This window comes from Glycine max, chromosome 3 (genome assembly GCF_000004515.6).
Source record: "Glycine max cultivar Williams 82 chromosome 3, Glycine_max_v4.0, whole genome shotgun sequence".
In the NCBI taxonomy this organism is placed as follows: domain Eukaryota; kingdom Viridiplantae; phylum Streptophyta; class Magnoliopsida; order Fabales; family Fabaceae; genus Glycine; species Glycine max.
Window position 1 is genome coordinate 34,838,805 of NC_016090.4, and position 15,333 is coordinate 34,854,137.

The 15,333-nt window shown below is 34.6% G+C and overlaps 2 protein-coding genes across 4 annotated transcripts; both read right to left on the minus strand.

Moving 5' to 3' along the window:
• Positions 1-2,521: 2,521 nt before the first annotated feature.
• Positions 2,522-9,961, minus strand: LOC100788600 (calmodulin-interacting protein 111). Of its 3 annotated transcripts, none has more exons than XM_041014010.1 (11): positions 9,509-9,961; positions 9,106-9,270; positions 7,835-8,703; positions 6,959-7,163; positions 6,046-6,253; positions 5,256-5,713; positions 4,274-4,700; positions 3,970-4,050; positions 3,667-3,857; positions 3,399-3,586; positions 2,522-3,085 (listed from the first exon to the last, which is right to left on the minus strand). In XM_041014010.1, exons 1-11 carry the CDS (start codon positions 9,797-9,799, stop codon positions 3,028-3,030), a joined length of 3,141 nt encoding a protein of 1,046 aa, XP_040869944.1. In that variant the 5' UTR covers positions 9,800-9,961; the 3' UTR covers positions 2,522-3,027. The 3 variants fall into 3 exon arrangements, with proteins under 3 accessions (XP_040869944.1, XP_003520480.1, XP_040869945.1); XM_003520432.5 differs by having other exon boundaries at positions 2,522-3,215; positions 9,509-9,959; XM_041014011.1 differs by lacking the exon at positions 9,509-9,961 and having other exon boundaries at positions 9,111-9,247.
• Positions 9,962-11,065: 1,104 nt separating this feature from the next.
• Positions 11,066-14,104, minus strand: CYCB1;1 (G2/mitotic-specific cyclin S13-6). Its single transcript, NM_001249184.2, is given in 9 exon segments — positions 11,066-11,420; positions 11,560-11,738; positions 11,874-12,032; positions 12,148-12,396; positions 12,489-12,614; positions 12,777-13,028; positions 13,258-13,318; positions 13,416-13,557; positions 14,034-14,104. Coding segments are annotated over 9 exon segments (1,365 nt in total). The 5' UTR covers positions 14,071-14,104; the 3' UTR covers positions 11,066-11,260.
• Between the last annotated feature and the right edge of the window lie 1,229 nt (positions 14,105-15,333).

The following is a 15,333-nucleotide window of genomic DNA, read 5'->3' on the forward strand; positions in this document are numbered from 1 at the left end:
TTGTTTTTTCTGATATTTTATTTTTATCTGTTGATCAAACAATCATAAACTTATTGTTTTTCTTTTATCCATACAATTCAAAAGATAATATACAAAAAAAATTATAACTATCGCACTTGCATTCAATTAATTAAACTAGTTTTCTTTGACAATGTACTCTGGAGACGAGTGACAACAAAAACAAACAACCCATATTTTGAAGGTTGAAGCGGCAGTGACATTAGCGCGTGCAAAACACGGGGCGTGGAGGGAGGTGGGGGAAGATTTAGAGATGAATTGTACGGGAAGGGAGAAAGAATTGAGATGAAGAAGGAATGTGGAGAGAGATGCAAAGATTCTTTTGTTTCTTGTTTTGTAGATAGGGAATAAGTTGAGGTGGTGTTGGCTTACCTTTCATGATATCTCTCCGGTTTCAAAGTTAAAATTCGATTTGACTGAACGAGAATGAAATGAATTCGGGAATAGTGAGGTTCAATTAATTAATTAGATGGAATCAAAGAATTAGACACCAGAGTGTATGCCAAAATTTGGAATAAGGGTTATAAATTAATCACAAAAGGTTACTCCTACTAGGCCCCCAAAGAAATTATTAATATTTTCTTTTATAGGATTAGAGCACTAGCGGACCTATTCATGAACCAGAGTGGATAAATTCACCTTTTCATTTTAATAAAATAACATGTATTTATCTTATTATTTTATATTTTACACTTTCATTTTATTTGTTTTTGTTTGAATCCCTTGACATATTTTCTTGTAAAGATAAATAAACACATTCTTGTTTTAATAAAATCATAAGTATTTATCTTAAAATTTTAGATTATATCTCGTGTTTGAATTCACTATTTCATTATTATGTGTTAGATTTATTTCTAAATAGAGTGTTCTCATTGGGTTCTATATTCACGATTAGTCTCGGGGATTCATTAGGATTCAGGGCAGATCATAAGGTTTAAAAAATATTTACATATATATTTATACATTGTTCATTAATAAAATTTTGAATCAATACAACGGAGAATTAAATTTTCCGTTATTATAAGATATGAGTATGTTTCTTGTGAAGTGTCTTTGTTGGCTGGAAATGATTAATATTAAACAAATGAGGGAAGTAGTATCTTTATTTATTTGTTTGGAGTTGGAACAGAAAGCAGGAAATGCCCAGAAGGGAAGTGTTGTAAGTGGGATATTACCTGTGTTGGCTTCAGAAATCAATTTATACCCCAATCACGCACACAGGTCGAAACACTAGACGCATGAAAGGCTTGCGGGTTTGTCTACCTATTATTAGCAAAAGAGGGAGATGGCGCAATTATTGTCCCTAGAAAGGCATGTTTCTTCGTGCAGCATTGCCAACAACAGTACTGAAGGACCAAATGGAACAAAGTAATATGATAAGGGTACCCCCCATGTGATACCCATGTTTGCTGTTTCAAACAAAATAACCAATGTCATGACAGGTGTGTATCTCTTGTACCATTAATGTTTTGGCATTTATGACATACAAATACCAGCAGGAATATTCATGGAAAATGCCCACCACTTCAAAACTATACTGCATATCTATGTGTCTAGAATTGGAAATATCGAACACCCTGTCTTCATACATTGTGTTCTACTTTCCTTAATATTTAATTAGGCACTACAATAATTTCATCTTAACAATGCCTAGATTTCTCACTGAGTCACTGTTTAAGAATTAAATAGGAAATAAGCACCCTATTTTATTGGAGCAATAATACTCTTTGACTTCGGAGATCAAATCAAACAAATAGAAATATGAACATTTTAACATTTTTTTAATTTCTTTTTGAAGAAGATTTATGGGTTTGTATAAAATAAAATATTCAAATGATGCAAAATGAAAAGAAAAAGAGTAATTTTACACTACATTTTTTTTGTACAAATAAGTGACTAGTTAACGTAAATTTCGTTATTAGTTAAAATAATAATTTAAACGACGATAGAAAAGTCTAGCTGACAAAAATTGTCACGTCATGTTATTGCTAAATTATTAAATTTCCATATGGAAATATGACAGCCTAAAGAAACTATCAAGTACCAATTAGAATCTTAAATCCATGATGTTTATCCAATCATCACAGACAAATTATCCAGATCTAACTCAGTTGGCGACCTGGATTTTATATAGACAAACTCCGCTTTAGTTTAGAAAATTCAAATCTCGCTGAAAACACGTGGCAAAAGATAAATAATCAAACACAAAAAAATTATTAATCTCGTGCACAAAAGCCCCATTGACCAAAAAATATCTCGTACCAACAAGTAGGCATCATTCATGACTAAGGATACGGGGTAGAGAAATAATTTTGAGAGGAGAAATAGATTTTCTTGAAAAATGTAGGAAAAAAAATCTCTTGTGCATTTCAATGAGTAGATTCATTGAGCCCAATGCAGTAACTACAAAAGCTAACAAAATCAACTTTTCAGAGAAGCTTTTGAACAATTCGCTAAAAAAACATTCGATCTAAAATCGTGTTATCATCTTCTAGTCAATAAATTTCATCTACAACTTCTGTGATATTACAAGTTGAGTGTTCAAATAACTCGAGGAGTACAGCATAACGCATTGAATTTGCCAAAACATGAGTAATCAGTATATACGTTGCTCTCTGTGCTAATATACTGTACATAATCCTCAAGCTATGTAAGTTTTATCAACAAACTTGATAATTTATGATTTTGTGTACAACTACAAACTTGTGAAGCCGAGACCTAGAGAAAATTGTTGAAAATGGCGCACAGATATGGATGGCAGAGTTCCTCATACAACACTGCTATCTCTCACCTTCAAAAGTAACACGCAAGCAAAACTCACGTGAGACCACATTAGTAATCATTCTCAAAATATTTTCATCTTTCAACGGAAAGGCTGACCATGATTCAGCCAAGGGGTTTCAGCACAAATTTGGGCAATTACACATTTTTCTCTTACTCTGTGGGTGAAGACATTGATCCCCATTACTAGTGCTTCACAGATACTGCACTCGTACTTTAAATAAGGGCTCAATCTAGCCAGTTGGCAGGGCAGATGATCCCCATGTAATGCACATGAGCCCAGTCACTGGAATATGACAAACATAATAGTTCCCTGAGGACTGTTGTTAACTACCTGGAGCAGTTCTCAAATTAAAGATGACAAATGGAATCTGATAGAGGAACGATTTTACAATGTGTAAGATTTTATGAACTTCCTGCTTGTTCAGAGAAATTAAAAATAAAAAAAAAAAAGATAATTTAGTAACAGCTGAAGGTGTAAATAAAATCAGATGTCATCTGGGATCAACAAACACATTCAGAATTTCTAATTCCACCTTGCAGTCCCAAAAGAAACAAAGGCATTCTGAATATCACAAAGTGAAATAAGAAATGTTTACCAAATGCTGAACTGAGTAGATCTACTGTCGCACGGCATATCATTGAATTCATCCTTTATATCACAGCAGCGGACGGCTCTTTGAAATTTTGTTGACAGCTTTTGGTAGGAGTGAACTTCTGATGGCTGGATCTGTTTGATTGCCATCTTTAAATGCTCCATTGTTATAACTGAAGCATCAAGGCTCTCCTGGTAACATAACATCACAACAAATTTTACTTTGTGACAAGTGACAAAACATCCACCAGAAGTCATGTTGACAGACAAACCTCAATTGCTGCAACAGCTGCCTCCCGACATATCAATGATATGTCAGCCCCTGTACAACCATCTGTGAGTCGAGCTAGTTCTTTAAGGCTAACATCAGAACCACACGGGATTTTACGCAGATGTATGCGAAATATCTCTTCCCTGTCCACCTCATTTGGAGGTCCAACATATAGCAGACGGTCAAAGCGTCCTGTAAATATCTTACATCAGTCATTTGAAACTTAAGCTATTTATACAACTCAGCCACCTTCATGTATCTGGATGGAAAAGAGACACGGAGAATAACAGAAGAGAGAGAATACCTGGCCTTAAAAGGGCAGGGTCAATCTTGTCTGGCCTATTTGTAGCAGCTATGACGGTGACATTAACTCTTTGATGCAGACCTGACACAAATAAAGTTTTTGTAAAAAAAAAATGATCTCAGTCCAAAGTTAAAAAAATAACTTCCAAAATTTCATTTTCTGGCCAACAGATATCAAACCAACATGTTGGAGCCATACACAAGTTGAATGAGCCCCAAGCAGTTTATCAGTAGTTATCTTACATCTTAAGCAATATGTATATATAAGTAATTCACATTTCCACTGCTCAAGATTCATCACTAACCATCCAACTCAACAAGAAGTTGACTCATGACCCTATCTGATACTGAAACACCATCACTTTCCTTCCCACGAGTTACAGCAAGACTATCTATTTCATCAAAAAATACTATTGATGGGGCATTGGCCCTTGCTTTTGCAAATAATGATCTGACAGCCTTCTCAGATTCACCAACCCATTTGCTGAAGAGTTCAGGACCCTTGACTGCTAGAAAGTTCAGCCCTGCTTCAGAAGCAACTGCACGTGCCATGAGGGTTTTACTACAACCTGGAGGCCCAAACATCAATACACCGGTAGGAGGGCGAGTCCCAATACGATTGAATGCATCATGGTGTTTTTGTGGCCATTCAACCGCTTCCATCAATTGAGCTTTGACCTCCTTTTGACCACCAACATCTTCCCAATTAACCTTTGGAACCTCAAGGATTACCTAAAGTAAAAATTTGGCAACCACAGTATTATGCTTCATAATCTATTTTCACAAAAAAATTGACGTAGAAAATTCTGATCTGTAGTGCAATGCCTTGTTATCTAATCATGTTATAAACAACAACCTTACATGAACAGAACATCAGATCTCACTATAGAGCAATGCCTCGTGATTATAAGTTCCTCAACAGTAGTTTGTATCAACTAAAGTGTGGGAAAAAGAAAATACAAAGAGAATATCAATTTATTTGACAGAAATTCCATAGATGTGAGCCTATACTTCAACCTTGTAAACTAACTATACTGATTACAACCAATAACAAATCACAGTTGAATGGGGGCGTTGATTAGAGATGGCATTCCTTGTACAAGTAATTTTAATGAGCCAGGTTATGCATTAAGGCAACTAAGGTAATCATTATATGAAGCATGATAGGATTAACGAAATATTTGGGAACACCAATATAAGCCAAAATAAATAAGACAGATTTTGGCTTAGATAATATATTTTATTAAAAACCGATTTGCAAAATCCTACTCACAGCATTAACCATACCTCTCTCATGGCACTAGGTCTTATTTTCATCCTAGCCTTCTGAAAATCTTCAAAGCTTACTTTCAAAATCTGCTCTTCTTCGCCACTATCAGGAATTATTTCCATAGCTTCAGAAGTCATTCCAATCATGCAGGAAGGTAATACACGACTGGAGGCCACTGACATATCTGAAACAGATGAAGTTGCATCACCTGAATGATCTATTGAGTTTGTTGCACCATTCATCAGAGCAGGTTGCTCTGTTATATAATCAGAACAAGAATCATAAGTCTTCTTAAAATTAGCATAACGCCGTAGGCAAATCAAGGCTGCCTCATTGCAAAGTGCAGCTAGATCAGCACCCACAAAACCATGAGTGACGGTGGCAAGGTTTTCAATTTGCAACTCCGCGAGAGAGTGATCCATTTCACTGAGAAGAGTGAGCAAAATATCCGAACGTTGGTTGGGTGATGGCACACCTGCATATGGATTTTTTAGGTGAAGTTGTATAGTAAATGAGTTCTTCTGTGAATCCCTTGAAGAATTTAAAACAGAAAAATTGATCTATTACGTAAAATGCATGCTTCAGACTAACATTATTTTACAAGTAAAAGTCACTCATGAACATGCAAATCAACTACACAGTTGCGGCATTAATGATTTTCAAGCATTAAGGATCAAATTGCTATTCTAATTTTCCATTTCACGATTCACAAAAGTTGCACAACAAAGCATGTGGTGATTATCCCCCCCACCACCTCCCAAAAAAAAAAGCACATACTGCATGTGTACATTCTAGTTTAGTTCATACCAATTTCAATTTCCTTGTCAAATCTTCCCGGTCGTCTGAGAGCTGGCTCAATATGGTCAGGCCGGTTAGTGGCAGCAATTACAAGTAACCCTTCACTTCTACTAATTCCATCCACCAGATTTAATAAAGTTGCAACCAATCTTTGAGATAGCTCTTCACCTCCATCTTTCCTTGCAGGGGCAATTGCATCTAATTCATCAATGAATACCTGTACATAACAGAAACCACACATTCAGCCATTCAGAAGAACTTTTGAACATAAAAAACATCAGGTTTAAAATAAGTGGAACTATTCTCAGTAAATTAAACAAAAATATTATCCATAATTTTTTCACCAAAATTCAACCAGAATTTGAAATAAAAACCAGGGCACTAAATGAGAAAATAATGCTTAATTTTTCATTATATACAATTCTATAATCCTATTGCCTTCAAATCTTACCAATTCCCACAATTAACAACTTATGTAATTGAATGCCTCAGAAACTTCAGTTATCTTTGTATTGTACCTCCTTTAAGATTTCACTTGATTCATTAAGACCAACATTCCAGAAGCAAAATTCTTATATATTTCATGAAGCCTCATAAGTGTTTCGGTGACTCCACAAAGTCAGCACCACATATGCCATATTAAAGATATTATGCCAGAATGCTTTAAGAAAAGGGTCTCTTTGTAAATGCATTAGTTGTATCATAAATATGAAAAGGGGTATGAAAGCAACAGAAATGAAATCACAAGTACCTACATGCGTAATTGCACTATTGCACATGCTAAGGTTTACTGCTAAAGGTCTAAAACTGTAATGAAAAACTTCAACAACTATCTTGTGATATGTAGCTCATATAAACATTATTTCAGTCAAACACAAAATGGAAATAACTGAAACAATATTTTGAGAGAAAAAAATCTGACCACGGCAGGTGCAGCTTGAATGGCTGAATCAAAAAGTTCATGCAATTGTTGCTCACTTTCCCCATAATATTGGGTAACAATCTCAGGTCCATTTATTGGGAAAAATTTGACCCCAACATCATGAGCACATAATTGAGCCAGGGAAGTCTTTCCTGTACCAGGTGGACCATGAAGAAGGACACCTCTTGTGGTTCTTAAACCAAAACTACAATTTGGAAAAAAGGAAAAAGAAGCATAAGCATGCAGAATTGCATGTACACATGCATATTAGTATGTGAGGACATACAACTATGATCATTGAGGTAAGTACTTCAAAGTTCAAACTACAAATTCAATCATTAGCAGGCATAAACTGATATAAATGCTTGCAGCAAAAAATTGTCAAAATCCATGCCTCCAATAAATTGACAAAACAATAAAACAAAGAATTAACTGAATCATATAACATTTAAAAAAATGATAATATATGCAAATTAAATCCAATAAGCACAACACAAGAGACTGCCACTTGAACTATCTCTTCAAAAACTACTGCTAGAGAAGAATTATGATCAAAACTCTAAATTCTAAACCATTTTTCCATTTCCTTATGAAACTATAAGGGATCTATCCTAATCAGACAAATACAACATAAAATTCAAATAAAGAAAATATCAAGCCTTCATCTCAAATATAATATGAATCCACCAAAAATAATCAGTTTGCGGCAGGCAGGCAGGAACTTTAATTAACAGTCAGCAGCACTACTTGAATCCAACAAAAGATAAAATTATGCATAGAACAACACACAATCTATGGCAAGGAAACAAACAAATAAAAGTATTCAACATTAAATGTCATACACAAACATGAAAATATGCATCAGACAAGACCAACCTTGATAAAGCATCGCTCACAGATGAAGAAATTATATCTTTTAGAAGTGTATATTCTTTGGATAGACCACCCAATTTAGAGATTTTATCATGTAAACTAGCATTAGCAACTTTGTGTTCTAGTTTCACACAAGGTATATCCCTTTGAATTGGCTCTTCGGATGCTGCATTTGATGGCAGAGATAAAAACACCTTTGTTTCATCGTTAACAGTGAAAGCCTGATTTACACTCTCTGCTATATCAGAATCCTCAGGATATAAATCACTGTTTCCATTTGATGGACAATGATCAGATTTGGTAACTGGCTGCTTCTTAGCTCCTATCACTTGGAAAAAGCACAACTCTGATAGCATTGGGACATTGACAAGATTCCCTAGAAGTAAAGAGCGAGAATATAACCATGGTTTTGCACCCGTCAGTAGTATTTCTTTAGAACTTTCATCCCGTAATGCTAAGCTAACATCAAATGAATTCAACGATTGACTATTCAGATTTGGCACACTAGACGCTGAATCATCAAATAGTGGAGAAGACATCCCAATAGCATTAGAAAACTTTGATCCATTCGAAGGCGTTGCAGGAGATGCAATGATATCATTCTCAGATTGGACATGGGATTTCACCTTAGACATGCCCGATGAGGGAAAGTTATTAAATTTCAATGGCAGCCCATTCTTAGAAGGAACCAACTGAAGATACAATTCCTTGCAATTATATATAGGCAGACAATTATTTTCTGTAGAATGTTGTTCATTGCTCCCATTTGCAAGACTTTTCTGTATTGGATGAACAAACACACTTGTGCCCAAAGGAGGACACCCCATGGCATAATAAAGGTTTGAAGACAGGCGTACTCCATTCTTCAAAACCTATGTAATAAAATACGCATCAGACAAGACCTACCTTTTATAAGGACACTAAAACCATAAATTGGCTATATTCTATTTCTAAGAACTAACATACACACACGCGCGCGTAGAAGGATCATAATCCTTCAAATAGAGTTTATAAAAAATAAAAGAGCAAATTAAAGCAACACCCCCTGAGCTTTTATCAAATTACACATCACTCCACTCTTCTTTATTTTCCTACACTAATCCCCTTTAAGTTTGAAAACATTACACTAACACCTCTCAAACCTTACACAAACACCCTCTACAAGGGAGGTGAAAGTAATAGTTAAAAAAGTAGGGATGCTTGTCTAATTACACAAAACCTCATGGAGTGTTGCTGTAATTTGCTCAAACGAAAAGAATAGTAGCAAGGCAAACCTTACTAGAAGGAAACACTGTTGCAAGCACAAAGTAGTTTCCCGCATAATCATCGAAGGCCTTGCTACTTTCCAATTCATAGAATTTTTCACATTCATCAGCTAACGAAGCAAGGGGAAAGCTATGCAATTGCGAACTTTTCTCCCCGGAAGATGGAATAGACACCTGCAAATCAATCAAAACTGTGAAATAAGCATACCAACGTCACAAAGAATCCAATCTCGCAACACGAAACTATGAGCACCAAAAAAATAAATAAAGAAACTGATATTAACATTAATTCTTAAAAAAAATAAAAATTGAACAACATAAAGAGAGACATGAGAAAGCAATTGCGATGAGTAAGTAAGTAAACCTAAAATAGAGAAATGAGAAAGAATGAAGATATGATGGTGGTGATTACCGAGACAGTGGAAGCGGGGGAGAAAGAGAGGGAGAGCATGGAAGGTGCGGAGAGCCAGATTCTGTTAGAAACGGGGACGGTGTCGTCGACGTGGGTGAGTTCGGCGACGAAGGCGGATTTAGCGATGAGAGAAGAGAACTTTCGAGAAGCTTCTTCGCAGAAAGAGGTGAGTTCGGAAGGTTGGAGCGTTTTGGAAGGCGAGGTAGTGCCATTGGATGACAATGATGAGTGCTTCTGCAAAACTTTGGATTGCTTCTTTTTCTGCTTTGAATTCGAACTCGAAGAAGGCATTGTTTGATCCTACTGAAGCAGAGAGAACGAGCGGATCCTAATTCCTAACGCAAAACCCCTTTCAGCTTTCAGCTTTCAGCAGAGAGGGTTTTTACCGTTTTAGACTTTAGTGAATGTTGGCGCTCGTGTTTCTTTGGGCCAAACACCAATGTTTGGGTGGTTTGGGGTCCTATTGGAGTCTGGAGATGCTATTTACATCCATTTTTTTTTGCTCATTTGACAAATCAGAACAAGTGTAATTGTCATATTGATTAAGAAACTGAATAAATATTTTTATTAAAATGTATGTTATTCATAATTTTTTTTATGCTCTTGATTTTTTCATTAGTTATTTTGTCTTTGGTTGTTTAATTAATATATTAAGGACACTATATTAAGGACATTGATTATCAAAATTCTTCTTTCTGTTTTCATTGCCCGCCTATTTTCTTTTTTTTTTTTTGCTTTTTATTTTTGACAAATAAAATATTTTCTTTCATAGAATTAATGTTCTAATCCATAATGTCTGTGCATCATTTAATTAAAAATTATAAGTTTATTATTTTTTACAATAATTACCTCATTTATGAAAAATAAATACCTCAATAATCATATATTTGATCATTTATAACTGATTAAAAATATAAAAACAACTAGACAATGCATAGCCAATAAACTAAAATTTCTGTATATGTTATTAAAATTATTTTTTTATAATATATTAAGAGGCATAATTACTTTTCATAAAATCTGTCAAATTGAAACGTAAAATTGAGAGAGAATTGGGGTATTTTAGAATATAAAATAAAATTAAAAAAAAACAGATAATATCATCGAAACATGCATGGTCTCTTGTATATTTATTTATAGATACTTCTTATAAGAAAATTTTCATTTTTTACCTTTCATTTTAATCTTCTATATGAAAAAATTCATCTTTCGTTTAATTAATTTTACACCTAATATATTTTTCATGAATTTATCAAAAGAAAGTCTGCATTGACATAGACCCAACAACAGGATAATGAATACATTTTTTACTTACATCCAACATTCTATTGGAATATTTAAACAAGTGCGCTCCCTAAATGTATTGATTTTAAACTAAATACTCATTTTTAGGAGATGAAATTCTATGCTATTTCCATGAGGGCCGTAAACATAGCAATCTGAATAAGTTTTAGCAGATGTTGGTTGTAGTAAGCAATTTCAAAAATTGTGTTGTAAGAAACAGTATGTTTTGGTCGCAACAGCATCAAAAAGTTTTAACAATGGACTTTCTTTGTATATATAACTGCAACCTGGTTGCACACTACACTCAGAGAACGTGAACCCCAAATAAAAGTTTGATGCTGTGACAATTGGCAAGTGACAAACTTGCATCTTATATAAAAATCAATTCTTGTACCTTATGAAGAAAAAAAATACAAATGATTATTTGCTGAAAATCATAAAAGACTACTCCTCTCCCTTTTCTTCTTTTTAACTATGTTGGGAAGCAGAACCTTCAGGCAGAAGAAATTTAGCGGGTGGGAGCACAGCAACAGCACCCTTCTGAGGGTCAGAATATTTTCTGTACACAACCCTAAGCTTTCCATTCTCAAGAGTGGAGTGGAACCCCACCAATAGTCTAGCACAATCCCTGTTTGCAACCAACAGAGCCAACTAGAATTAGAATTTAAACAACTATTGATGATTGAAAATAATGAATAGTAATAAAGTCCAAATAAACAAGGCTGAAATGAAATCATATATGATCATCATATAATATTTACACATACATGAGTTGCTCTTGTGAGTAACCAGTGTGCAGCTTAAGTGTCTCATTCCAAAAAGGAGCCTTGTTCAGAGTGCATCTTGCTGCAAGCACTGCTGAGGCAGCAACCATTGACGGGCAGTACATTAAGGTTGCGTAGTTCATCATTCCCAACTCAGACAGGAAATGAGCCATGTTGTCCAACTGCAATTACAGAAATTAATAAATAAATTCAGACAATACACTAATTAAATTTAAATGAAAAACTAAAGCAAGTATCACATTATAAAAAAAAAATTGAAGAAAAAAATAAAAGGTCACCACCACAACAACATTCACCTCCTGATCTGGGACTGATGCCTTGATAAAACGAACAAGGAAAACTAAAGGTGTTGGCACAGTCAAAGTCCATTCCAGCTTGTTCAATATGGTTTTCTCCATGGTTAGTATATGTTCATGAGTGTAAGCCCTATCTGAGAGGCAGACAAAGTCATTAACCTGCAATTCAATACAATTCAAGTGTTGTTATTATTGTTATTATTCCCTTGTCATTCATTGAATAGGCCATGAATAGATCAACATAGCAGCAGCAAGTAGCAACGAATATATATACCTCAGGGGGCCAGATTTCTTCATATTTGGATGCCATCAGCATGGCACTGATGCCAACCAATTGCAGTTCCCTCCTTGGAACTGTCTTAACTGCTAAAAACCGATCAATTATATTGATGGTCAAGTAAAGGGTCTCAAGTGAAAGTTCAAACTTGGTGTGAACATCTATCAGCCAATCAACCAGAATAGCTCTCATCCTCTCATTTATCTCAGGCTGTGAACCAATATAGTCGTGGGGGCGGCTCTCGTTCTTCATAAATCAAAATCCACATTCACAAAATATTAGAATGCCAACAATCAAACACAATACACAAAAAACCTAATAGAAACCATGTTTGATACCTCAACAAGTTTGTAGAACTTGTAAATGTCATCAATGTACTCCACAGCAGCAAGCTCATTGTCAACATCAGAAGCATCAATGTCAATAATCTGTTCCTTTGGTTTGTTTGTTATGCCACATGCTGCCTGCAATATAACATCACAACAACATCAAAAGGAGGAACGAATAATACTACTACTAATAAATTAATAATATCATACAGGTGGGTGATACAACATAGCATTAAACTTCAAACAGACAAAAGGGGTTTTCTATTTTTCCTTTCATTTCTATTATCTCTTATCTACCTTGCTCCTAGCAGTGAGCACTGAAGTAAGAGTGTGTTGCGATTTCTTCTTGGGGTTGGCATCTCCTTCCTTCTTCTTGTCTTTCAGGACCTCCTTCTTATCTGGACTAGCATCAATGTCAGTGACTTTCTCAGAAGGCTTAGGTTTTACGATCACTTTCTTCGAAACCGGTTTGGGGGCCGCTCTTTTGGCCACCGCAACTCCTTCATTAGCAACGGCAGGAGGACCAGCCACATTAGCACATGCTTGTCTCTACAATTCCAAAATAAAAACCAGTCATAACTTGATAACATATAATTAAGCACCCATGTTTGGTTTGCAGTTGGAAATGTCACAAGCACATATTCCAATGCAAATCTAAAAGGATAAAAACTAAATTAATGCAAAAGCAAAAGTCTCGTTCAAATGTTATTTTTGTAACGGATTCCCCAAAACATGTTATTATCCAAAGTAAAATGAAAGAAAGTGGCATAAAGTTCACCTTGCTATTATCAGCAGCTGCTGCTGCTTGTGCATTGGCAAGTAATTGTGCACCAAAACTCCTGAAAAAAATCTTAAGAATTATCACATTAATATTTATGGGGTGAGAGAGAAAAAAAAAGAGAAATGAAACAAAGAGAACGAGGGAGAGGATAGAACCTTGTGATGGGGCGATTTGGTTTGGCATCAACAACGCCTCTTACATTGGCCAAATTCCCAATGTCACCCAATGCTTTGCGGTTCCTTCCATCAGCAACACCGTTCTTCTTCTGTTGTTTTCCTCCCCCTACTACTGCTTCACCTATCAATTGCAACAAAGTCACCCATTAAAAAGAAGGTGATAGAATGAATTCGATCTAAACACACAGATTCAAATGCAACACTTAGGATAAATCCAACAAAAAGAGGAGTTATAAGGGAGAGGTCGTGGATTCGAACCTCTCCCACTAACACAAATAAACCACTAACATTGGCCTTTAAAAAAATCCATCAAAAAGAAAAACAAGAGAGACCCTTTTGATCTGAAAAGATTGGCGAGTAACCAAAACCCATGAAAATTGAAACTTGCCTGTTATTCAAACAGATTTTGAATCCAAAACACTAATTTTCTTATTTTCATCCATTTACAAAAGAAACCAAACCAGAATCCCCAAGATCCAACTTTTAAAGCAAAACTTGAAACAACACACCAGAAGATCAGACAACAAAAGACTCAATATTTTGATAAAAACAAGAAGCAGACACTCAGAAAAATACAAGGATTCAAAAGCATAATACCTCTGGCTTGTTGTTGTTGAACAATTCTTGACGCCATTTGTGAGAGATTCTTCTTTGGTCTTGAATTGAAATCAAACAAATCTGTGTAGAAGAACCCCCCCTCTCTCTCTCTCTCTCTCTCTCTCTCTCTATGCGAATGATGAGTGCGAATGAGAATGAGAATGAGATGAGAGGGACAGTGAAATATAGCCTTCTCTTTTGAAGCAGAAGGACGCGACGCTTCTCCCTTCAACGGTCAATTTTTCTTAACCACATCTGAACCGTTGGATATTACACTCATCTGACGATGGATATGGAGAATAAAAATATAGCCGTTTGAGATTCAAAAAACAAGGGGTGCCAGCGGAAACCCCAAAATATTCCAATGGTAATGGAAATGGGGAAATGGGCAAAAAAATAATAAAAGGAAAATAATAAATAAATAAACAAAATTGTCACGGGCAATAAGATGTCTTTCTAATTTTTGCATCCGGCAAATTAGTTTTTATTTAATAATTTTAATTAAAAGATCAGTGAGTTTAATATCCTCAACCCATGAATGCATATAGACAAATTTTTAATCTAAAATTTAATCAAAATTAACGATTAACATTGATAAAAAAAAATAGTCACAATTAAATGTGTTATGTGAGAAATTCCTATTTATTTTTGTAATTACATTCTTATTTGTTCAATTGTGCTTAAAAAATCTCAAAAAGACTATCACACTAATGCTAAATAAAATAAACATAATTCCTTCCCAATATATGTTGAGAAAGAAACAAGTCACAGTTTTTCTAAAAATGTATTTATCACTATAAGGTGAAAAAATATTTTACAAAATTATTTTGATGCTAATTTTATTTTTAATATTACATTAATACAATAATTAGACTAAATGCATATATTAATATATTATTATTTTTTTTAATATTTAGTTTGCTAAAAAATGCATGTCTTAAATTTAATGCGGTTAAAATTAATTAAATTTTACTGAAAATTTTTTTTTGAGATAATATTATTTTTATAAAATTATCAAAATGTCAGTTTGTTTTTAAAAAAGTGTGCAAGAAATGGTAAAAATGAAAAATAATTCATTGAAGTTACAGTTGTTTACGTGAAATGTAGCGCCCAAGCATCCAGAGTATAAAAAATGTTTAAAAAGAATTAAAAGTGGCGGGCATTTAGTTAAAAAAAATAAAGAAAGAATTGCCGAAACTAGAGGGACAGGACCAACGGAAATCTGACAAAAATCAGGGAGAAAGTAAGGATGTGTTTGGTTTGTATTTTCATTTTCTGCTTTTTGTTTTTATTTTTTGAA

Coding starts and splice junctions, on each gene's coding strand:
- LOC100788600 (XM_041014010.1), bottom strand. CDS start 9,799: ATGCCTTCTTCGAGTTCGAATTCAAAGCAGAAAAAGAAGCAATCCAAA. Junction 8,704..9,105: donor CAGTGTTTCCTTCTAGTAAG/GTTTGCCTTGCT, acceptor TTTATTACATAG/GTTTTGAAGAATGGAGTACG. Junction 6,254..6,958: donor TTCAAGCTGCACCTGCCGTG/GTCAGATTTTTT, acceptor TGTTATGTACAG/GTATTCATTGATGAATTAGA.